Genomic DNA, 23738 nt, shown 5'->3' with positions numbered 1-23738 from the left:
AATTTAATTTTACATTTACGATTTATAAAAATCAATAACTCTCCTATTTTATATAAACAATTTCAAAAGAATTAAATAACTTAACAAAATTATAAACTTTAGTTGGACGGTAGTATAAAAGAAATTTACACTTTACATGCACAAACTTTAAACTCAAAGCAAGTTTTATAAACCTTCAAAAACCACATTCCTGAAAATAACGACTCATGTAACATACCCATCAACAATGAAAAGAAATGGCCCAGCAAAAGAGAATGGGCAGAACAAAATTGGAAAACCTAATAATTCGAACACAACATCGATTAAGCCTGAGATCGAACGGTGTAAATGCGTAACCTATTGTAGATATCATGATGATCAATTACGATGCGATCTACCCCATACTCCAAAATAAATGTTTCAACGACGTGGCCGTATTCGAATAAAGGATCCATAATTCCTGATCCGCCGTAAGTACGTGCACTCACGACGTCCCCAAACAAAGCCTAACCAATCTTATCACATTTTCCAATCCAACGGTTAAAATGAGTTCATATCAAGTTACACGCCTACTCTCTAGTTCCATCCGAATCCAACCAACAAAACGAGAGACGAAAATCATGAAAAGCGTATAGTTTGCTATCTTACACCACAAAGTAACGAAACAATAGAAGAAAAAAGGCGCAAGGTATTATCGTGCGCTTCTTTGTCCAAACCTGCGTGTTGTGTGTTTTGTGTGTGTGCTCTTTCTCTTTCTTTCTCTCTCTGTGCCTCCTTCGTCGTCTCGTTTCTCTGTGTAATTTTCTCTCCTCAAAACATTTCAACCAAAATACACAATAACTAAAACGAAGCACGAAAAAGAAGAACAAAAACATCACGAAGAAAAAAAAATATAACAGACTCATACAAAAAAATAACAATGAAGCACACTTCATCCGAAGCAGTTCCTTCTCTATCATCCGTACCTTCATTCACGGACCAATCACAATCCGCCACGTCATCATCAGCATCAGCATCATCTTCTTCATCTTCCGCCGCAGCGGCGGATGACCTTGTAATAACCTCTCGCGACGGAGGCGGTGCTCAGGAGACGGTGGTTTTGGATCGGAGAGGCGAATACTCCGTTGTATGTCGTTGGACGGTTAACAATTTACCGAAGGTAAAAGCTAGAACACTGTCTAGTAAGTACTTTGAGGTAGGTGGTTACGATTGTCGCTTATTGATATACCCTAAAGGTGATACACAAGCTCTTCCTGGTTATGTATCTGTTTATCTTCAAATCATGGACCCTAGAGGACCTTCCTCTACGAAATGGAACTGTTTCGCTAGTTATCGTTTGGTAATTGTTAATTTTGCTGATGAATCAAAGAGCATTCATCGTGATTCTTGGCATAGGTTTTGTACTAAGAAGAAATCACACGGTTGGTGTGATTTCATACCTTCTTCCACTCTTTTTGATCCAAAATTAGGTTATATGTTTAACAATGATTCTATATTGATTACTGCTGATATTCTTATTCTTAATGAGTCTGTAAATTTCACTCGTGATAACAATGAGGTTCAGTCGTCATCGTTTTCGTCGTCATCGTTAACGTCTTCCTCGGTTGTTGCTGGTCCTGTTTCTGATGTTTTGAGTGGGAAGTTCACGTGGAAAGTGCATAATTTTAGTTTGTTTAGGGAGATGATTAAGACTCAGAAGATAATGAGTCCTGTTTTCCCGGCTGGGGAGTGTAATTTGAGGATTAGTGTTTACCAGAGTTCGGTGAATGGTGTTGAACATCTTTCAATGTGTTTGGAAAGTAAGGATACGGATAAGACTGTGGTGTTGTCTGATAGGAGTTGTTGGTGTTTGTTTAGAATGTCTGTTTTGAATCAGAAGCCTGGTTCTAATCACATGCATAGGGATTCTTATGGTCGTTTTGCTGCTGATAACAAGAGTGGTGACAATACTAGCTTGGGTTGGAATGATTATATGAAGATGCCGGATTTCATTGGGACGGATTCGGGGTTTCTGGTGGATGACACTGCAGTTTTTAGTACCTCGTTTCATGTGATAAAGGAGTTCAGCAGCTTCTCCAAGAATGGGACTATCATTGGTGGGAGAAGTGGAGGCGGTGCGAGGAAGTCTGATGGCCACATTGGAAAGTTCACTTGGAGGATTGAGAATTTTACTAGGTTGAAGGATTTACTAAAGAAGAGGAAAATTACGGGTCTTTGCATTAAGAGTAGGAGGTTTCAAATTGGCAATAGGGATTGTCGTCTTATTGTTTATCCCCGAGGTGTGTCATTTTCCTTGCTCTGCTTACCATTTGCTGTTTGTTAGTAAATTATAACTCTATTAGTAGATTTGATATGATATTTTTGTGTGCATTTTGGTACAATTATTGCTTACATTGATGGAAGTTTAGGAGCATACTTGGTACATTTTTTAAGTTTTTCTTCTGAACATTTCATTCAGTTTGGTATTCCATGCTTGTAGTTTATATCTACTGATGTTAAGTAGCAACTGCCATTGTGAGTATGGATGATAATCTAGATCTTTTTTCTTACTGCACAAGTCCAGTCCTTACACTCAGATTATTCCACTACATTGAAAAGATGTTTAGGTTGTGATGAGTTTTTATATGGTTTTGATGCTATCAGGGCAGTCTCAGCCACCATGCCACCTTTCAGTGTTTCTTGAAGTTACGGATTCAAGAAATACTTCAAGTGATTGGAGTTGTTTTGTTAGTCATCGGCTGTCAGTTGTAAACCAGAGAATGGAGGACAAATCTGTCACCAAGGAATCTCAAAACCGCTACTCTAAAGCTGCAAAGGATTGGGGCTGGCGTGAGTTTGTGACACTTACAAGTCTATTTGATCAAGATTCAGGCTTTCTTGTCCAGGATACTGTCATATTCTCAGCTGAAGTTCTTATATTGAAAGAGACATCAATAAAACAGGATTTTACTGAGCATGATTCTGAGTTAAGCAGCAGTGGTTCCCTTGATAGTAATGGAAAAAGAAGTTCATTTACATGGAAAGTGGAGAATTTCCTTTCTTTTAAGGAAATAATGGAGACTCGGAAAATCTTCAGTAAATTCTTTCAGGCTGGTGGATGTGAACTTCGAATTGGTAGGTGTTTTATGACACATTATCTGCAGCATTTTATCTACTGGTAGTAGTGTAGTGATTGCAAACTTTTTCATTTTTGTTATTTGATTAAAAGGTTATGTTTCAATGTACCAGGTGTGTATGAGTCATTTGATACCATATGTATTTATTTGGAGAGTGACCAGGCTGTTGGTAGTGACCCTGATAAAAACTTCTGGGTCAGATACAGAATGGCTGTTGTGAATCAAAAAAACCCAGCTAAGACTGTATGGAAAGAATCTTCTATCTGCACAAAAACATGGAATAATTCTGTTTTGCAATTCATGAAGGTGTCTGATATGTTAGAAGCAGATGCAGGGTTTCTTGTTCGTGACACCGTTGTTTTTGTGTGTGAAATATTGGATTGCTGTCCTTGGTTTGACTTTTCAGACTTAGAAGTGAGTCCTTTCAGGATTGCCTTGAACTTGTATATGCTATTATTATTTGATATACTCACAAACACACACACACATACCAAATGTTCTCTGTCTTGCCCTATTTCTTTGTTAGAGAGAGCATAAATAAATGGTTGTTATGGGCAGTTATGTTTTTTATTATTTGTCAATTATGTTGTTTATTTTTTAGTAATAAATACAGAAAGGAAAGGGGAAAGTGAATAGGAGGTTATTCTGTGGTTATGGGAGAGAGAGACCGAGATCTCTAATTCTTGGAGGGAGAGACCAAGACTCTCTATTTGGCACCAGTTTCCAACAGACTGGTTTTTGGCTTTAGATATAAGAGTATCTGTATATACATCTATTTGGTGACTCTGTCATTTCTGCTTTTGACATGTCGCACATTGAACATATAATATCTGTGGTTTTGCATCTGACAGATTCTGACTTATATTCTGTCTGGTAAGATTGGAATAAGCAAGTTAGGAAATATTACCTCTTCTTTGGAATTGCTTGTTATTAGCTTATAAGATGCATGGAACAAGCTTAATAAGTGACTCACGAGTTACAGAAGTTGATTAATTTTGTATCTCTTGAACATCTTGATGTACAATAAAACTTGTAAGCATATTTCTATCCCAATCCTTAGCCAAATGATATGATTATATGCCTTTCATGAAAAGAAAAGAAATAAGTATATGTTTGCATCTTATCTTTGTACATGTTGCGAAGTTACAGGTTTTTGTTATGAACTTTGTTACACCTACTGGTTGTGTTATCGCTCTTATTGTTAGGTTGCATGTGCCTCTAATAAATTGGTCTATAATGTACAGGTTTTTGCTTCGGAGGATGATCAGGATGCACTGACAACTGATCCCGATGAACTGATCGACTCTGAAGATAGTGAAGGGATAAGTGGAGATGAGGAAGATATTTTTAGAAATCTTCTTTCCAGAGCTGGATTTCATTTAACTTATGGAGATAATCATTCACAGCCACAGGTTACTTTAAGGGAGAAACTTTTAATGGATGCTGGTGCAATTGCTGGGTTTTTGACTGGACTTCGGGTTTATCTTGACGATCCTGCAAAAGTAAAGCGTTTGCTTCTACCTACGAAACTCTCTGGTAGTTGTGATGGGAAGAAGGCCACCAAGGCTGATGAGTCATCCCCAAGTTTGATGAATTTGCTGATGGGAGTTAAAGTCTTACAGCAAGCAATCATTGATTTACTATTGGATATAATGGTTGAGTGCTGCCAGCCTACTGAAGTGGGTCCTGTTCCTGATTCTGTTGATGCATGCTCTAATCCTTCTCCAGACAGCAGTGGAACTGTTAGTCCTCTTGAATGTGATAATGAAAATAGAGCAGTGGAGTCTGCACAAGTTCTTGTTCGTGAGAGATTGGATTCTGTTGTTGAAGAAAGCAGTAGTACATCTTCTATACAGACCTCTGATTTAAATGGGAATGGTATTCAGGAAAAAGCTCTTCCTGGACAGTCTACTTGTCCACCAGAAACATCTGCCACTGTTTCAGAAAATGCGTCATTTCGGTCAAAGGTACAATTCTGCATTCATAAGATTTAACTTCTGTCAAATATATCTATGGTTTTGATTGTGTGAATTTTGAACTTCAGACTAAGTGGCCAGAGCAGTCTGAGGAACTCTTAGGTTTGATTGTAAACTCACTAAGAGCTTTGGATGGGGCTGTTCCACAAGGTTGTCCGGAACCTAGACGGCGACCTCAGTCTGCACAGAAAATTGCACTTGTATTGGACAAGGCTCCTAAGCATTTGCAAGAAGACCTTGTTGCTTTGGTACCCAAATTGGTTGAGCAGTCGGAGCACCCACTGGCTGCACATGCACTTCTTGAGCGCCTTCAACAGCCAGATGCGGAACCTACTTTACGAATACCTGTGAGATAGACTTTTATTCATTTCCCAGATGTCTTATTTGAATTGTTTTATCGTATAGTATACATTTAATGTTCAGGGAACACGATCTTCAATTTTAGATTCACTCTGGCTGCATTTCCACTGCTACCAACTTGATGGATATTTTTTTTTTCTTAGGTTTTTGGGGCTCTTAGTCAATTGGAGTGTGGTAGTGAAGTGTGGGAGCGCATTCTGTTTCAGTCATTTGAGCTTTTGACGGATTCAAACGACGAACCCCTGGTTGCAACAATAGATTTTATATTCAAAGCGGCATCTCAATGTCAACACCTTCCTGAAGCAGTAAGCTCGAAGATAATTGGAAATTGCTCTGTTTCTCTTTAATTACTTAGAGTTTAATTTAGTTGCATTATCAATGCAAAAGAGTTCTATAGGATTGTTTAATACTATTTTGCCATGTCATTAATGAGTTTGGCATCTCATGTTATTAGTATATATTCTAACAAACTAATTGAATGCGATGTCAACGCAATGAATCAAAAGCAAGATCTTATACTTATATGAACTATTTGTAACAGTATTTTTTCTCATGCATGTAGGTTAGGTCTGTTCGTGTCAGGCTGAAAAGTCTAGGTCTTGATGTGTCGCCTTTTGTCCTTGACTTTTTGAGCAAGACTATAAATAGTTGGGGGGATGTTGCTGAAACCATACTGAGGGATATTGATTGTGATGAGGATTATGGTGAAAGTTGCTCATCTCTTCCGTGTGGGATTTTCTTATTTGGTGAACATGGCACTGCTGCTACTGGACTGCACATGATTGATGAGGAGGCTTTCCGTGCTAGTCGTCATTTTTCAGATATTTATATATTGTTAGAGATGTTATCTATTCCTTGTCTCGCTGTTGAAGCTTCTCAAACATTTGAGAGAGCTGTAGCTCGAGGTGCAATAGGTGCTCAGTCTGTAGCCCTGGTATTGGAAAGCCGTCTTTCCCAAAGGTTGAACAATAATACTAGATATGTTTCTGAAAATTTTCAACATTCAGATGGTGCAAGTGCAACAGAGGAAGATGCCTGTGAGCAATTGGGAGTTCAAAGGGATGATTTTACTTCAGTTCTTGGTCTTGCTGAAACTTTGGCCCTCTCCAGAGACCTATGTGTGAAAGAGTTTGTGAAATTGCTCTACATGATAATCTTTAGATGGTATGCTAATGAATCTTATCGGGGGAGGATGCTGAAGAGGCTTGTTGACCGCGCCACCAGCACTACTGATAATGGCCGCGGAGAAGATTTTGATTTGGATATCTTGGTTACTTTGGTCTGTGAGGAACAGGAGTTTGTTAGGCCTGTTTTGAGTATGATGCGAGAAGTTGCTGAGCTTGCGAATGTTGATCGGGCTGCTCTGTGGCACCAGTTATGTGCTAGTGAAGATGAAATTATTCGCGTACGTGAAGAAAGCAAAACTGAGATTTCTAATATCGCTAAGGAAAAATCTATTCTATCACAAAAGCTGAGTGAATCCGAGGCCACAAACAATCGTCTCAAGGTATTTCATATGTCTTGGTTAATAATTTATTTTGGTCAGCTCATATACTGGAGAGTTTATGTCTGATCCACTTCATGATTCAACAGTCTGAAATGAAATCCGAGGTAGATCGGTTTTCTAGGGAAAAGAAGGAACGAGCAGAACAAATTCAAGAGGTTGAGAGTCAGCTCGAATGGCTTCGCTCAGAGCGGGATGATGAAATATTAAAGCTCTCTGCAGAGAAGAAAGTTCTTCATGATCGTTTGCATGACACAGAGACACAACTTTCTCAGTTGAAGTCTCGGAAGCGTGATGAACTAAAGGTATTACTTTTTTAAACAAAAAGAGCATTTGTTCCGTATTACTTTTTTAAACAAAAAGGGCATTTGTTCCTATACGATTGAAAAAAAAAAGCATTCATTTATGCTGATGTTAAACACTGCATTGTAAGCGATTATGCTACAATGACTATGTTAGCAGACCCCCTATTTGGAGGTTAGGCGAGCTCGGAGGTATGGTTATGCATGGCTTGCTAACCAATTTTGTTACTTATTCGGTTAAACAGGGTACAAAATTTTAACAGTAGAATAAACAGAGAGAGATGGGGTGGCATTGTTTTGGTAACTGGATAGAAGGGAATTGTTTCGGTAGTGTGGGGAAAAGTGTTCTTCATTAAAGATTTCCATTACTGTTCCTATATTCTGTCCAGATCCTACAGAATATTATTAAATTTTTTATGAGCTTGCATCTTGAATAAAGAATAGTAAAATTGCAGTTAAGTCCTACTGTGACAGGTTTATGAGCGAGGCTAAGGTTTCAAAAACCAAAGCATCTTTATAGTTTATACTGAGTTATGCAGGATCCACAACTTTTACAGTGGTGTACTGGTGTTTCAACATCGAATTACTATTTCTGTCCTTGCTTTTATCTTACTGCACCATTGCTGTCTTTTCCCCTCTCTTTTCATCCTTTACTCAAACTCTTATATAGGCAATTTATTGTTCATGCATCTTATTTGCCAATTCCTGGAAAATATTTTTCAGCCATTTGTTTATACTTAGTTTTCTAGCTGATGGGTTACTCTTCTGTTATGAAGGAGTTTGATCCTTTCTATTTTTATTGCTCTAATAAAAATTAATTTCAGCACAAAGTATGAGTGTGTGCTTTTGCCTTGTCCACTCTTCAAGGCCAAAGTGCTTTTGTGTGCAGGGGCATGATAGAGTGCATGCCATTCCTGGGTCTCCACAGTTCACACTCCACTTAATTGTTTCAATTTTTAACAGAATTGGTCCTTGACTTAATCTTTAGCCAATATGCTAAATAATTTTCTGAGCCATCCTTTACATCATTAGTCAAATTATGAATATGATGATTGGACAAAGTTGTATACTGGCTGTTGATTGCCTAATGCAACTCTTTTTTCTTCTCCGGGCTCTGGACTGGCCTTATATTGTATGATCAGAGTCTTGTCATAATCAAATTACTTTGCAGGGAAAGTGCTAATTTACATTTTTGAACCCTTTTAACATTTCATCTGACATTTAATGCAGCAATATTTTAGTCAATCTCTCTAAAGATTTTATTACACATATATTACACATATTCTCTCCTCGCCATATTGCTCCTTTTTTTTGAAGAGGGTACAACTTAGGAGGGATTTTGCTCACAGGTTGGTTTGGGTCAGTTTTGGCCATATACGATACTCGAATCGATCAATTTCTTTTGGGTTGAGTTGAGTTCCAAACCCTAACCAAACAACCCGGTCATGAATGGGTTGGATTGGTTTGTGGGTTATAAAGAGTTTTTTAATTCTAAAAAAATGTAATTATATTCCAATACTTCAATACTTGAACATCTAAAAAAAGTCATAAAATTTCAGCATAACAAATCATTCGATGCATAAAATACATCCACAAATGCAACAAAATACATAATAAAGTAATTAAATTAATGACAAATCCCCAAATTAAATTCAACAACTAAATTTTAACATGTCAATAAAAGAAAAATAATTAAAAAATGCCACGTCAACGGGTTCAAATGTCAAATCCACTACCCAAACACCTTTGAGTTTAAATGGGTTGGTTCGGGTTGAACCCGAACTTTAATGAGTTGGTTTGGGTATCCGAGTTTGTGGGTTGACCCATACCATGCACACCCCTAGGTTTTGCCACTCTCCCCTCATTCTCTCCAAAAATTTGAACCAAACAAATTTTTTAAATAATTTCTCTCCATTTCCCTTCAGCCAAACAAACCCTGAAAAAAATTATGTATTTGGTTATTTTATATTTCTTACTCGCCTGTCAATTGTTACCAACAAGCTCTTCACTGGATCTGGAGATATAATGAGGACTTGAAATACTAACATAGAAAAGATATTCATCTATTTTCTGGCACACAGAAATCTTGAAAATGATGCACTTGTGGAAGGAGCCTGTGCTTCATTTTTGGTTCTGAACTTGATAACTAGTTTGCCATTGTGTCTTGATGGGGCAAGGTCAATAATGTTGTAATTTGTGTTTTGAGCAGAAAGTAGTCAAGGAGAAAAATGCCCTTGCTGAAAGATTGAAGAATGCTGAAGCTGCACGCAAGAGATTTGATGAAGAATTGAAAAGATATGCAACAGAAAACGTGAGTCGGGAAGAAATCCGGCAATCACTTGAGGATGAAGTTCGTAGATTGACTCAAACAGTTGGACAAACCGAGGGAGAAAAGCGGGAAAAGGAGGAGCAGGTTGCTAGGTGCGAAGCATTTATTGATGGCATGGAATCAAAGTTGCAGGCCTGCCAGGTTAGCTTTCACATAGAGATTGTACTTTTCGTATTTATTGTTATGTACATGTACAATCCATATGAGCTGAAGCATGTCTCAGTGGTGATGCTCCTCTTTTGAACTACTGTGTTATTTGTAATATATGTAGCTAGCTTTGTCTGCAATTTCAGTGCTGTGTGCTGTTCTCAAATGCTTAGTTGTATGATGAACAAGTTTTGTTTGGTGACTTTAAAACCATAATAAGATATGCCTGTGCATGAGTTCAACTAGGTATCCTTAATGCTGGACTGCTTGATTCTCTTGCCTAAAGTTGTCTAGCTAAAAAATCGTGTGGGTTGAAAATCATTTTTGTTGTAGTATTTTGTTGGATGGCTCAGAATAATGTACAAATGTACAATGTCTGTTTTAATCTTTGAACATTGATGCCGTTGTATGTTGTTTTCTTGTATGTGCAAAATATTGGTCTATGATCATAATCTTGAGATAAATTTGCTAGCTTAACGCCTTGTTTTTCTATTGCAGCAATATATCCACACCCTTGAGGCCTCACTCCAGGAGGAAATGTCACGACATGCCCCACTATATGGTGCTGGTCTGGAGGCTCTATCAATGAAAGAGTTGGAAACACTATCACGTATTCACGAAGAGGGCCTGAGGCAGATCCATGCCCTTCAACAACGTAAAGGGAGTCCAGCTGGGAGCCCTCTCTTGAGTCCCCATGCTCACCCTCACAGCCATGGATTATATGCTTCTGCGTCACCTCCAATGGCTGTGGGACTTCCTCCCTCAATCATCCCTAATGGCGTAGGGATCCATAGCAACGGGCATGTGAATGGTGCAGTAGGACCCTGGTTTAACCACCCTTGAATTCTTCCTTGAATTCTTAGGTCATATAGGATGTAATTCTTTTGAGTTATTTCTTTGGCATTTTGGCTGGTAGTACTGTTGGAGCAAGCAAGGATGTTGGGTAAAGGAGTAAGGAGGGTTAGAATGGTTGGGGTGAAATTTTGTCATGAAAATATTAAAGAGAGTCCAGTGGAACTATCATTTGCAAATGCCATACTCATTTGCGCCTACTTTTTGAGGGAAAAAGAAAAAGAAAAAGAAAATAGTTACAGGCATTTTTTAGTTTCCACAGTTATATTATCTTACTGTTACTACATAGTTTGGCCAAAGTGGTTGAATCTATTTTATCCTGGGCCAGATGTGAAGCGCTGTAAGAAATCTATTGATAGCTTTTTTTATTAATACGTAATCAACAAAGAAAATCCTTACCCCCTTGGTTACACTCATGTCTCAGATATGCATTTCATGTAGGTGTTTTTTATGGTAAATGGTGGGTGCACTGGTATATATGACCCTAATTTACATGTCACTATTGGTTTTAAAGGTAGCTATTTGCAATTTACAAGTAATGTTATTTTTTTTCTTGTATAGTTTAATTGTTATTATCCATGCTGGATTTCGAGTATTGCAGTTACATAAGTGCTCTCCCGTCTCTGCATCAGAATTTGAGAAAGCTTATTGGCTAGATTTAGCACCAATGGCAATGAATCCATCGCTTGTCTCCTTACATCTCTTCCAATACCTTGCCAGCTTGCCCCAGATCATGCTGGAAGCTAATTTTTGGAAGGAATTATCTCTTCTGGAGGTACTTCTGAAATGCTTACAAAGCTCTCCACTACACAATCAAATTATGAGATTTAGAAGAAACAAACAATTATGAAACCGGAGCATGAAGCAAGCATTATTAAGAATATATAAATATAATGTTATGACATTTGACGAGTTCAAATATTTTTATATACTACAAAATACTTGAAAATTCTAATAATGAAAAGGTCAAATGGAGTTAAAATGAAGATCTTAGTTCAGACCAAAGGCCATGGGTACGTAATACGTTAAAGCTGACAGTCCTAATTTCAGTCCTAATTTCGGTTATTAGGAAACACATTTTGTAAAAGAACTTTAACAATCGTATACGACAAAAAATAATAATCACATTTTGAATGAATAATCGAGCATGTGATTTGCTTTACTAGTAGTGGAAAAATTAACAACGTTGGCAACTCGAGTTTTAATAGTAATGTTGAGTGCCGAACTATTTTTTTGTAACATATCTTTTGATGGTTATGTAAGCAAATATTAATATATTATGGGAAATATTTTAAAATGTATAAGACTAACTTCACAAAAAATTATGATAAAGGACATCCATGCAATTTTGCCTTTATTTTTGAAGTTTGGATCATCTCAACAAAATTTTCTTTAATCTCTCTCAATCCTGTCTCTTTCTTTTAATTTTGTACATATTATATCAGTGTTATATATAAGCATAATGAAAAAGAGGAATTCTCTGCACGCAAGGAATTTTAATAAAAATTACCTGTTTTACTTTCCTTTAATACCATTAATTGTGGACAACATTGGAGTTCACTTGTTCCTTTTTGAAGCCAAAAGAACTAAAAAATCACTATATAGTAGTATACTCTATTATGCTTATTAAGTACAAACTATACGAGTTTCATATTCAATCTCCTCAGCCATATTGAGTGTAAGATCATGTGAAAAACATCAAATCTTTTAGCCGGCTGATTAAGAGTAAAATGTCTCCTCACAGCCCTTACACCTTGTTTGAGCTTCCTGTACTTGCTCTCTGGAATAGCATTAAGAACCTCTTTCAACCTAGGAATATTCGAAACATCCACCTGTACTGAAAATGCTTCCCATCGCAGCACATCACTGAAAGGCAACACATAATAATTCGATAGAATCACAGGTACACATTCTGCATAAATTGACTCCACAATTCTTGGGCTAGCCACTTCATGGCCACTTGGACAAAGACAGAACTTGGAGTTTAGCATTAAGGAATAGTAATCTAGGCCTTTAGGGAGATACTCGTACACATTAATGTCACTGTCTCTGTTTTTCCAATGGTGGAGAAGAATGGGGCGAATTGGGCCGTGCATACCACCGGCGAAAAAGGCGAGGTAGCGGCGTGGGGCATTTTCCGGAGGAAGTGAAAGGAGTTTAGGGGATACTTCACCTCCATATAAGTGAATTTCTGGTAAAGTTACATCTTTTAGAGGATTGAAACCTTCAGAAGTGTTGGCATTGCACAAGACACGGATGGAGGTGTTGTAAAGGAAAGGATTACCCTTTGATGCATGTGGACCCTGCATATAAATAAAGCAAACGAAAATGGCTTCAAATTCACATTGGAATCATTTGGCTGAAAGCACAGCATAACACAATTCATGCTTTGGTTTATATATGTCTGACTATAAATTTCTGTGCTGTTACACTGACGTGAGAAAAGAAATATGAAATTCTAATTAGGTGTCATTATCAAAAGAATTTCGTGGATGACTAAAAAAGAAAAAACCTGAGGCGTGTTACTGTCCTAAATAATTATTCACGAGATTGCACAGGTTCGTCTCGACGGAATATTCGTTAAGATAACTCAGGCACATAGATACAAAAGAAGAAAAATTGTTTTTCTTTCGGTATCACAACTCTTTCAGAAAAATTTATTATTAATTTTTTGTGTTACTCCCCCTTCTTTTCAAGGTGCTACATATATATAGTCCTAACAATTAACTGTAAAGAAATAGTATTAATAATAAATTAATAAGCAACAAAAAGAAGAATAGTGCACGAGGTTGTTGCTAAATTATAGGCAAAGGCAATGTGACCAAAATATTAGGGAAGCACTTAAAAACGTGGAGAGAGTCTTCCAAGTATATTTTTAAGCATATTTTTCAAATAGGAAAATTAATTAAATGAAATAATAACTTTTAAAATATCACACAATCTCAACAGATGTTTAGATGTCTGACACAAAAACACCAAACTTATTGACGGACACAGTACCAACATTTTAATTATATTTAATTAATTTTATTTTACGTTCTAATCTCAAATTAATGATCAACATTTTTAAAATTAATTTTTTTGTTGTATAATTTAAACTGTTTGATCTTAAATAGAGACTATTTCAATGCTTGAACATGCAATGTTTTTAACATGGAAATAAAAATAAATTTGAGGTATGGAAAAGGGAATGGAACAAACCCAATCATGGCAAGCAAGCATGAAGTGGTCGGCACCACGAGTTTTGTTCCAGAAGGGGTACCTCATAGATACCATTCTCACGTAATCAGAGACAAACTGCTTTAAAGGAGTGATGTCGTAATTAGAGGATGGTGTATAGAGGTATTTGACCATCCATGTGACACTGAATGGTAAAAAGTAAACATGAGCAGCATTAGGATCATTGGTTCTAAACCTTCCAACTCCGTGTTCCATCTCATGGAGGAACCTCCCTTCAATCGAGTATATGTCCTTGCAAGGGCCATCGTGAACAATTGGTAGGTCCCCATCTGGGTATACGTACACTTTGAATATCTTCTCCATCTCCAAGTAGCTCCTGTAATAATAATAATAATAATAAGCCCTGTTATTAGCTAGCTAGCCTTAAGAAATGAATAACTGCTGCATTCCCTTTTTCCAAGAAAACTGAAATTTTCATGCAGAATGATGGAACCCGTGGTTCTATGTCAGGACTTCGAGTATAGCCCATTGAGAACTTAGAATTGTGACATTGACGCAGCAAAATATGAAAGAAAAAAAAAAACAGTAATTTCTATCTCAATCGTTTAATGATGAGTGAAGGTTCTGGTGTGATTATTATTCACACATATTTTCCAAATTTAAGGGTCAGATAGTCAGGACCACATGGCTCCTACTCTACAACATTAAATGATTTATTAGTAAAAGAAAAACAGTAAATGATTTCATAAAGCATATATAATTAGAGAAATATTTTCGAGACACAAATTTGAACACAACGGTATGTTTAAACGGTTTTTGAGTTTTAAATTGTTTTGTTTAATGTTTATTGTCTCACTTTCGAATTGATTTTTACGCTCAATAGTATATAGTCTCGAGATACGATGTTAATACAACTAATATAACTAATATTACAATTTACTATTCTATTTAAGCATTTAAACACATAAGTGCTTAGATTTTTCTCTCTATAAATGTAACGCATGATGATGTATGTATATAATTTATTTTCAACTTTTATAAATTATTATTCATAATATTTTAAAATTAAGATAGAAAACAATTGATATATAATTCATGCTTACCCTCATCTATTATCTATTATAATGCCACCTGTATTTATATGTTGAGTAGTCAACTAATTTTTTTTCTTTCTCTTTAGTATGTTTCTCTAAATCAATTTTGTAATAACTATTTTATTACTTTATTTTTACGATTTAATGTATTTTTCAACTAGTTACACCTTTCTTTTAATTCCAAACATAATATTAACTAAATTAAATTTCAAACATTTTATGCAATTTACTAGCTCACCAAACTTTTGATCTTCCTTTCTTGATCTCTAACATTCTCTTTTATTTTCACAAGTCTACTTCCATCATCTAAAACTCCAATTACACCAACTTCTTTTTTTTAATTAACATTTAGTTGATGTCATTTTCATTGATATATGTATCCTATTTTATCTTGGTATATGTGCACTTACCTCTATTTTATGCTCCATCATATTTTTAACCAAGTCTCGATACAGTAAAAAAAAAAAAAAAAAAGTATAAATTGATCTTAACAAATATGTGTTAGTATTACTTTCAAAAAAAATATTATAAAACGGATTTTAGTGGTGGAACTTAGTCCAAGTGCAATTTACCATTTCATATATTGTATTTCTATAAATTGAATTATAATTTGATACACAAATAATTTATAAATAATAAAGTACTAATTTTTTTATAAAAATTACAAATTTTTTTAAGCCATTCCACGCAATACACGTGAGTTTCATTTTAATTTATCTAATTTGATTATTCTTTATATGATAGCATTCAATTATATAGAGTTTTATTCTGATACACCGACATGACTTTTAAAATCATTAAAATTAAAATCAAATTAAATTTTTTAATAACATAATAATTGTGATTAATTGATAATATTGTAAACAAAGTGATATTAATGATATAATGTCCCATTTAACGAGAAACAAGAATGTATATTTCTCATTTTGTTATTGGCAAGTGAAAAAATAAAGTCCACTTGGGTGTAGTTTGTGTTTCAAAACACTATTCTTCAATTTTCTTTAGATTAGTGTTCTTACTATTTATCATTATCATTGTGAAAAATGTTTACACTAATTAATGATGTATATAAAATTAAACACTATTACTAAGCAAAAAACTATTAATTGTTTAGGATATATGATCAGAGAAAAAAAGGAAAACACAGACAATTATATTAACTTTATACTATCGTCTAATAAAATAAAAGTATGTGATAACTATTTTATAAAAAGTTATAAAATAGATCTGCATGTTAAGACGATGAATGTTCATTACCACTAGAACATAAATATTAAACTCATGTATCAAAGACTGGTCCAACAAATATTTTAAACACTAGAATTGCCAAATTAAAGAAAAATATTAACGTATTTAATTTAAGATGTAACTAAATACATTAATATTTTTTCTATAAATAGGTACGGATGGAACAACAAACAAACTAAGCACAAAAACATGGAATGTTACTTACTGAAATTAGTGGGCGCAAGACACAACATGTTGAATATGAAAGTGAATTATTCAAAAAAGAAATAAAACTGAAAAGTAAGGGTAGCAATTCGATTCCTTTTGCTCAACCAAACAAGCAACTACTTAAAAAGGCCTGGAATATTATTTATTGAATTAATTATATACTAAAACTAGCGGAGCAAATCCTATCAGATGCCATCATGCATGACTAATACAGCCGCAAACGTAATTGCTAACCATAATCCCATGATTATGACTTGGATGTTGACAACTTAATATCAACATACTACTACTAGTTGCTAGTACTATTTTGTTAGAAATAATGGAAATTTGGGGGTGGCACAAAGAGGGCAACACATAAGATATTAATGATCACGATAAAGTAGTGCCCAACATCTTTTTCTGTGCAAGTTTTTATCATTGTACAATGCGTATGTAGAACTCTGAAAGCAAATGAATGCTAGCGCACTCGGTGCCACCCCCCACACCGAGTTTAGCTATCGTATATTGCAAGGAAAATAGAGATTATGGCTCACAAATCAAAACCACGGTATATATCATAGTAAAAGATGTTATAGTAGCGGTGACTTATAAGCAAAGCTCTCAATCGGCTGTCCACGCTTTGATGTTGATATTATTAGAGATTTTATATTTATACATTTTTAATATAAATTACTCTCGTTATTACATCTTAAATTTCAATATTTTTTTTATCTATCCTTTTATTACATTAATAATATATATCACATTTATTACATTAGTTATTTATTTTTATCTCATAAAATGTCTATTGAGTATTTACACATCATTTTCCATATTATTATTAACAGAAATACAAAAACAATGTATTAATTTGTGCATTTTTATATTATTCTCCATCCAAAAATGAAATATAATAAAAACTTTAAATGTCTTTTAGAATAAAATATAAACAGTCAATAATTTATTTCATATTTAAGACGATGTCTCTAAAATATTCTTAGTTTAATTTTTTTCTCTTCATTTTCAATGATCTAATTTAACGGTCATTTATAAAGGATAATTTAGATAATAAATATTATATTTTATTTATTAAAATTCCATAAATTAGATGTCATCAACTATATTTTTTAAGAGAAAATACAATATATAAATTTTATACTGAAAACAAAAAATAAAAAATGTTTTAAAGTTATTTCCGTATGCTTTGACAAACATATTTATGTAGCGCTGTCATCAAAATGTTAGTGTAAGTTAATTTTGCGTCAAAAATACACTTCCATTAAACTTCTTTCTAAATATGTGTTATTTGATCTAGTTTTATTTATTGTTCATTTTCGAGAGAGTTTATTTTCTTTATTTTCTTCTTTTTTTTTTAATCATATTTCATCGTAAAATATTCATTTTATTTTAATTCGTTTGTTTTAGTTTCACATTTCTCTATATTATTTGATCATATTACTTTTAACATGTAAGTTATATATTCTTTTTAAAAATAATTGTGTTGTTAAAAGCGTATAAATAATTTATACAAATGAAGTCTAACTAAAATTGGTACTTACTTCTGAATTTCTTTGTATTATGGTATAAACTAAATTTATCATTAATAAGATTAAATAGTATAGTAAGACAAAATTAAGGAGAAGGAGAAAAAAAATGTGGGAGATCGAGGATATACTGATAAAATAAGCGCGGGTTATGATAAACGGCTCCAGCGGGAATGTAACCGTCGTTGTTGTGTGGTGATTTTGACAGACTGAGATTGCTTCTATCATCTCCTAATGCTGCCTTCCGTATTGAACCTCTCGCTCGTGCCAGTCCTTCTTCTCTCTTTTCTTCTTTGCTCTTCACCTTTCTTACTTCCCTCTGTTAACAATAAATAACATGCTTAATTAATCACTTACACTAGTTAACTCCTCGTTCAATCAAAACATTAATTAATTCTTACTTATACATAATTAATTAATCAGTGATAAAGGATATAGAAATAAATTGAATTAAACTATAGCAGTAACAGTACTGATCGATCGATAATTGAAATTGATGTTGTGAAAATTAAAAACTGAACCTAGCTAGCATGCGTCTAGTATTTTTTTTTTCTTTTCCTTTTTTGTATTTAAGATCCACGCCGGCGTTTGAGTAAGAGTAGAGAAATTAGTTACCGTTACGGTGGCATTTGAGTGACTGGTGTGTCGAACGGCAAGGAGGTGATCGTTCTCGCCGGAAACCTTTGTTCGTAAGTGATGAAGTGAAACGGAATATGAAGGCTTTGTGTCGATAATGAATTTCGTCAAATTCGAAGGAAGCATCATATAGACGACGGTGAATAACGCTAGAGATAGTAACGTAGTGGCAAAAAGCAAGTGTCTATGGCAAATCTTCATTTTCTTTCTTCTTTTTTGGTTTGGAACTTTTGAATTTTCTTTGTATACTTTGGAGTGTTTGAGAGAGAGAGAGAGATGAATGTGAACTATGGTGATGGAGGTATAGATGTTATAATATCTATCTATCTCTTTCAGACTTTTTTGTTGGTGATCAGCGTGGACACTCAAATTTGAACTTGTGGAAGCTCCAATGACGGATTTGACCCTGAAATCTGAAAAATTACTATTTGGACCTCGCGAGAGAGCAAGAGGCACGTGACGAAGGACACGTTTTTTATTTAGCATTCAAAAAAAAAGGCGTTAACATATTTCGCGCTAAAAACAGGGAAAAGTTTTGCGCAGATTAGGAGCGATTTTTCTCTCTTTAAATGCCAACTCCTGTTAGTTTTTCTTAACTATATTAGTTTTAGCTTCTTCAATACACAATTCAGCCTCGTTCCATCTTCTACCAAGCTAGACTTCCCTCTCCATTATTTTTGAGCTGAAGCAGATAATTTTGTTTTTGTTTTTGTCCATCAAACGGATAATTTTATTACTATAAATTTGAGTATATAAAAAGCTTAATTATATTATAACATGTACTAAAATCACTGTTTTTATTAAATCTAATGATTAATTAAAATGAACCAAAATTTTAGTGATTAAAATCAATTTTTTTTCAACTTGATGGGAATAAAAAAATCTTTAATTCTTAAATCATATTGTATTTCCTTTAGTTTTTTCAAGTACAATTATTTGTTTGTACTTTTTTTATATATTTTTTTGTACTTATATTCTTTTACTTCTCCACTTCTTTTCTGTACTTATTTTCTTTAAATCTTTATTCGATTCATCTACCTTTTAAATATATTTAATTGATAAGAATGTTATATTATTTTTAATATATCTAATACATCTTTTGAATTAGATAAATGAAAAATAATCTACTTAATAAAATAATAATTAGTAGTTTTGAATTGAATTTTTATATCCCTTAGAAATTATTTCTTTGAGGAGTTAAAATGTTGGAATAGATATCTTTTTATAAACAAATGTAGTAAATTAGTTATTATGTTAGTTTTTATGAGTTTGAGTTTAGCAATTTTTTTTATATCTCTTGCGAGATCTTTTAGCTCATCAAAATTGATTAAGTGAGCCATATGAAAACGAATTTAAATCTTATCCTTTTCTTTCTAAAATTATATATATCACTCTCTCTTGTTCTATTTGTTAATGTAACTTGGACAATTGAGCACAATATTGTGCAAACAAATATGAGTAACAATAATAAGTTGGTTGAGCATTTGATTTCATACTTTTTTTAAAAAAAAATTCATACGTCTTACACAAATGGTCAAACGTTTAATTTTTTGCTTTTGTGTATAAAGAGAAAAATCTATTTTGTAAGTTCAATAAACTTTTCTATTGAGATTAATCACTATTAAAAAATAATGATTGATATTCCATATCTATAACACAGTTATGAATAAATAAACAAAATTTAAAAAGATAAAATTACAAAGTTTAGATGAAACGAGAAGGAAATATCTATATTACTTTTTTAATATAATACTAACAACTACATTGATTGTTTTGTCAATAATAAAAAAAAATGTTAACACTGTTCAAGTTATTTAAAAAATAACATATATTTGTATAAATTAATTAATTAATTAAACAAGCAATAAATACCCTTAAACAAACATGTGGTTTTCTCTCTTGAGTAATTAATTAGCCGGGCGTACACCTCCTTTATGTAAAGCGTAACTAACTCATCAACAGACTCTCCCTTTCTGTTTTGAGTGGCCAATGAAAGGTTATGCGTTACAATTCCAACAAACATGGCCTGAAAGCCATGCTTGAGCTAACACAACAATAAAGACGAAGCATATCATTCACACTTTGCAATTATCTTATCGCATTTTCCATATAGCAGTTAAAATGGGATTCATCAGCGGCATGATCGTTGGTATCGCCGTTGGTATTGTATTGATCGTTGCTTTTGCTCGTCAAGAAAGCATCCGATCCAATCGTCGCTCCAATCTAGTATGTTAAATCTCAAATTCACATTCATTTTAACTCTCTTCAATTTCATTCCACAATAACATGAACCTTATGATATATGATATTTTAATTTCATTAAACAATCATTTGAATCTTAAATATATGAAACAGTCACTATAATTAAAATTACAAAAAAAATCCCTAGATGGGTATTTTATTCGTCTGTCTTTGATTAGTTAATTTGGTCCCGTGTTTTTTATTAGCCAATTTAGTCCGTGCTATTATGAATAGAAGATCCACTTAAGGATAGTTTTATTCGGTAAATACTCATCCCCAACAACACGAAATGACATATTACTGGAAGTTCCGTTTCGAAAATTAAAAACTGAGTGAAATGCACTACTTTCGATAGTGAATTAACATCTTAGGAGCAAAAATGGGAGGGGATGAGCAATCACCATTTTATACTTTAGATTCAGTAACATACTATTGGAACATGGTTTTGCAAATTTAAAGACCAAAATGACCGTTGCCTCATTATAATTCAGTTACTGTGCGTGTTTTGTGAATCTGTTATAGGCGAAGACGATAGCACAGTTTGCGAGGATGACGGTGGAAGATTCTAGAAAACTTCTACCTCCAAAGTTCTATCCGTCATGGGTGGTCTTCACTAAGAGGCAGAAGTTGAGTTCAACTTGTTAATTTGAATGTAAAATTTTACTTGCTAATTCAAGTTCAATTTTGATATGGATTCTGATATTAATTTGTTCATTAATGCAGTTAAATTGGCTTAATATGGAGTTAGAAAAGATATGGCCGTTCGTTGATGAGGTACTTAACTTTGGTTTTTGGATTATCATCTTTGGAGATATATATTTTATTGGATGATGAGGCTATATGGATTATTGGCTTTTGAATAATGCAAAATTGCAATGTGAAAATGCATGTAGGCAGCGTCTGAATTGATAAAAAGCAACGTTGAACCAATTCTTGAACAATATAGGCCAGTGATTTTGTCTTCTCTCACATTTTCTAAGTTGACGCTTGGCACCGTTGCTCCACAATTTACAGGTTCGATATATTATATTCTTGTGAATTTTGAATCTTGCCTTTTGGGTTATGACCAATGGGTATCCATATGCTGCCTTATACATATTTTTTTAGTTGCATGTAGTAGTACTTGTGCTTGTTATTAGTTTATGCAAAAATTCAAAAACACGGATGATTTTGTCTCATGCTTATGCTTTTGGATTCTCTTGTTCCATGATACTCATAAGTCATAACCAAGGTGAACTAAGTGAAACGAAGGTTTTCCTTTTATTAAAATGTTGGTTTTGTTCATCCCAACAATATCATACTTATGCTGAAATATGCTGCTTGAAATATCTAGGAATTTCAATTGTTGAAGAGGATAGTGGGCCTAATGGAGTGACAATGGAGTTTGACATGCAGTGGGATGGTAATCCCAATATTGTTCTTGACATTAAAACCAAAGTTGGTGTTGTACTGCCTGTGCAGGTGATACACAAATCATTGTTATGATGGCTTTGAGCATTAATTTTCAATCTATCTGAAATATGTCTCTCTCTCATAAAACATAACTATGTGATATTTTTTTTAAAAAAAATACTAGAAAAACAAAATTATATTACCAAATCAAATGAACGCTGTCATACTAGTTCTGGTGAATAATTTCGACTTTCAATTACATTGTTTATCTAGACATGTTTATCTTCCAATGTCTTATAGAAATGTATAGTTCGATTCATATGTGCATTTTGTAATACAAATCATGAAGACATCATATAGGCTTCAGCTATCTTATTGGCAAACGATTTGCAAACCTTTCATGGAGGAATAATATGGACTGTGCAATTCAATCTATTGGGTTGTATGTGGATATATAATAGTGAGTAAAATAGAATGCAATGAGATAAAACAAAATGGAATGAAGTTACCATTTCATTATTCAAAATTTTTTTCTTCATGAAATGAAGAAAAGAAACTGGTTTCATCATAAACCCCCAAACTACTATCATCCAAAGAATAGGAACATTCCACTCTATCCTACTATAAACATCCAAAGAATATAATTTACTATCATTCCACCTCATTGCATATCCCTATCCTTTAATATAAACATAAAATTGGTGGCATCATTATTGATTTTGCATATGCCAATTTTTATAAGCTATTCCTTATCATTCTATTATTTCTCTTTCATTGCACCTTGTTTATATAGGTAAAAAATATTGGATTCACTGGGGTTTTCAGGTTGATCTTCAAACCTCTTGTAAACGAGTTCCCTGCTTTTGGAGCCGTTTGTTTTTCTCTGAGAGAAAAGGTGAGTTATACCGTCTTTGTAACTTATGCTCATATTAGGAGAAAATTGGAATATATTTCAACATGTTGAAGGAAGGGATAATTAGCAGAGGTTCTTTAGTGATACCTCTGTTTTTTGATGTCGAGTAACTGGAATAAAACTAACTTCAATCAGTGCTAGCAACATAATACAGATTATAGTTAATGAGAGTTTATTCATCTACGTGTAAGCTTAAAAATCCAACCACCTCACTTTGTTTTTCCTTGTTCTGCAAACAGAAAGCTCTGGATTTTACTCTTAAGGTCGTTGGGGGTGATATATCATCTTTACCAGGAATATCTGATGCTATAGAGGTACAAGAAATTTAATTTTTTATGGTAGTCTGTGGATATGTTGTAATATCAAACAATGAGCCATTAACACAATCTTCACGAGTGCACAATATTTCCTAGTTGTGTAATAATAGACCAATGTCAGTCATTAGATGAAAAATTTCTCGTTTAATATTTTAGTAGTTTTATGGTTTTACAAATTTTAGTGCTGTGTGTTATTTTTAGTCATTGAAAATCTTAATTTTAATTACATATCCAATGTTTTTAAGGGTATTGCTTCTACTTCTTTTCACTCTTTTTTCCCAACTCTTCCGGCGATCTCAATTGTTGATTCTGATGTTTTGTTAGCAGAGGTTTGAATAGCAGAGGTATAATTAATAAACAAGTTAGGCATATGATGGCTCACGGCATTAATCAATTTCTTCTTAACTCATTCAACGCTCTTC

The 23738-nt window shown here is 33.8% G+C and overlaps 3 protein-coding genes across 3 annotated transcripts in view; 2 read left to right on the top strand and 1 right to left on the bottom strand.

Annotated features, from left to right (window-relative positions):
- The first annotated feature begins 648 nt into the window (after positions 1-648).
- On the top strand, positions 649-10975 carry LOC101502359 (uncharacterized). The gene is made up of 10 exons (XM_012716172.3): positions 649-2258; positions 2623-3093; positions 3208-3509; positions 4340-5062; positions 5140-5418; positions 5575-5736; positions 5994-6938; positions 7025-7240; positions 9447-9707; positions 10212-10975. The coding sequence occupies exons 1-10, from the start codon at positions 899-901 to the stop codon at positions 10554-10556; spliced, it is 5064 nt and encodes a 1687-aa protein (XP_012571626.1). The 5' UTR covers positions 649-898; the 3' UTR covers positions 10557-10975.
- A 1084-nt stretch (positions 10976-12059) lies between these two features.
- Positions 12060-18783, bottom strand: LOC101502666 (probable glycosyltransferase At5g25310). The gene is made up of 4 exons (XM_004501293.4): positions 18433-18783; positions 17949-18136; positions 13767-14121; positions 12060-12868 (listed from the first exon to the last, which is right to left on the bottom strand). The coding sequence occupies exons 1-4, from the start codon at positions 18652-18654 to the stop codon at positions 12203-12205; spliced, it is 1431 nt and encodes a 476-aa protein (XP_004501350.1). The 5' UTR covers positions 18655-18783; the 3' UTR covers positions 12060-12202.
- A 1594-nt stretch (positions 18784-20377) lies between these two features.
- LOC101502980 (synaptotagmin-4-like) overlaps positions 20378-23738 on the top strand; it is a 6374-nt gene continuing 3013 nt past the window's right edge. The window contains exons 1-7 of the mRNA XM_073368128.1: positions 20378-20679; positions 21217-21323; positions 21420-21468; positions 21588-21708; positions 22028-22155; positions 22880-22981; positions 23239-23313. Coding sequence (XP_073224229.1) covers positions 20575-20679; positions 21217-21323; positions 21420-21468; positions 21588-21708; positions 22028-22155; positions 22880-22981; positions 23239-23313 — 687 coding nt within the window. The 5' untranslated portion in view covers positions 20378-20574. The remainder of the gene's footprint in view (positions 20680-21216; positions 21324-21419; positions 21469-21587; positions 21709-22027; positions 22156-22879; positions 22982-23238; positions 23314-23738) is intronic.

Source organism: Cicer arietinum, chromosome 5, assembly GCF_000331145.2.
Source record: "Cicer arietinum cultivar CDC Frontier isolate Library 1 chromosome 5, Cicar.CDCFrontier_v2.0, whole genome shotgun sequence".
Taxonomy (NCBI): Eukaryota; Viridiplantae; Streptophyta; class Magnoliopsida; order Fabales; family Fabaceae; genus Cicer; species Cicer arietinum.
The sequence above is the reverse complement of the archived record's forward strand: the minus strand, read 5'-3'. Positions and strand labels throughout refer to the sequence as shown.

Bases quoted from the DNA above. Each gene is read 5' to 3' on its own strand.
- LOC101502359 (XM_012716172.3), top strand. From the start codon at position 899: ATGAAGCACACTTCATCCGAAGCAGTTCCTTCTCTATCATCCGTACCT. The intron at 5,737-5,993 runs GTAAGCTCGAAG...TCATGCATGTAG, and splicing joins GTCAACACCTTCCTGAAGCA to GTTAGGTCTGTTCGTGTCAG. The intron at 6,939-7,024 runs GTATTTCATATG...ATGATTCAACAG, and splicing joins CCACAAACAATCGTCTCAAG to TCTGAAATGAAATCCGAGGT.
- LOC101502666 (XM_004501293.4), bottom strand. From the start codon at position 18,654: ATGAAGATTTGCCATAGACACTTGCTTTTTGCCACTACGTTACTATCT. The intron at 14,122-17,948 runs GTATATCCTCGA...TTATTATTACAG, and splicing joins AACCCGCGCTTATTTTATCA to GAGCTACTTGGAGATGGAGA. The intron at 12,869-13,766 runs GTTTGTTCCATT...ATTTATATGCAG, and splicing joins TGCTTGCTTGCCATGATTGG to GGTCCACATGCATCAAAGGG.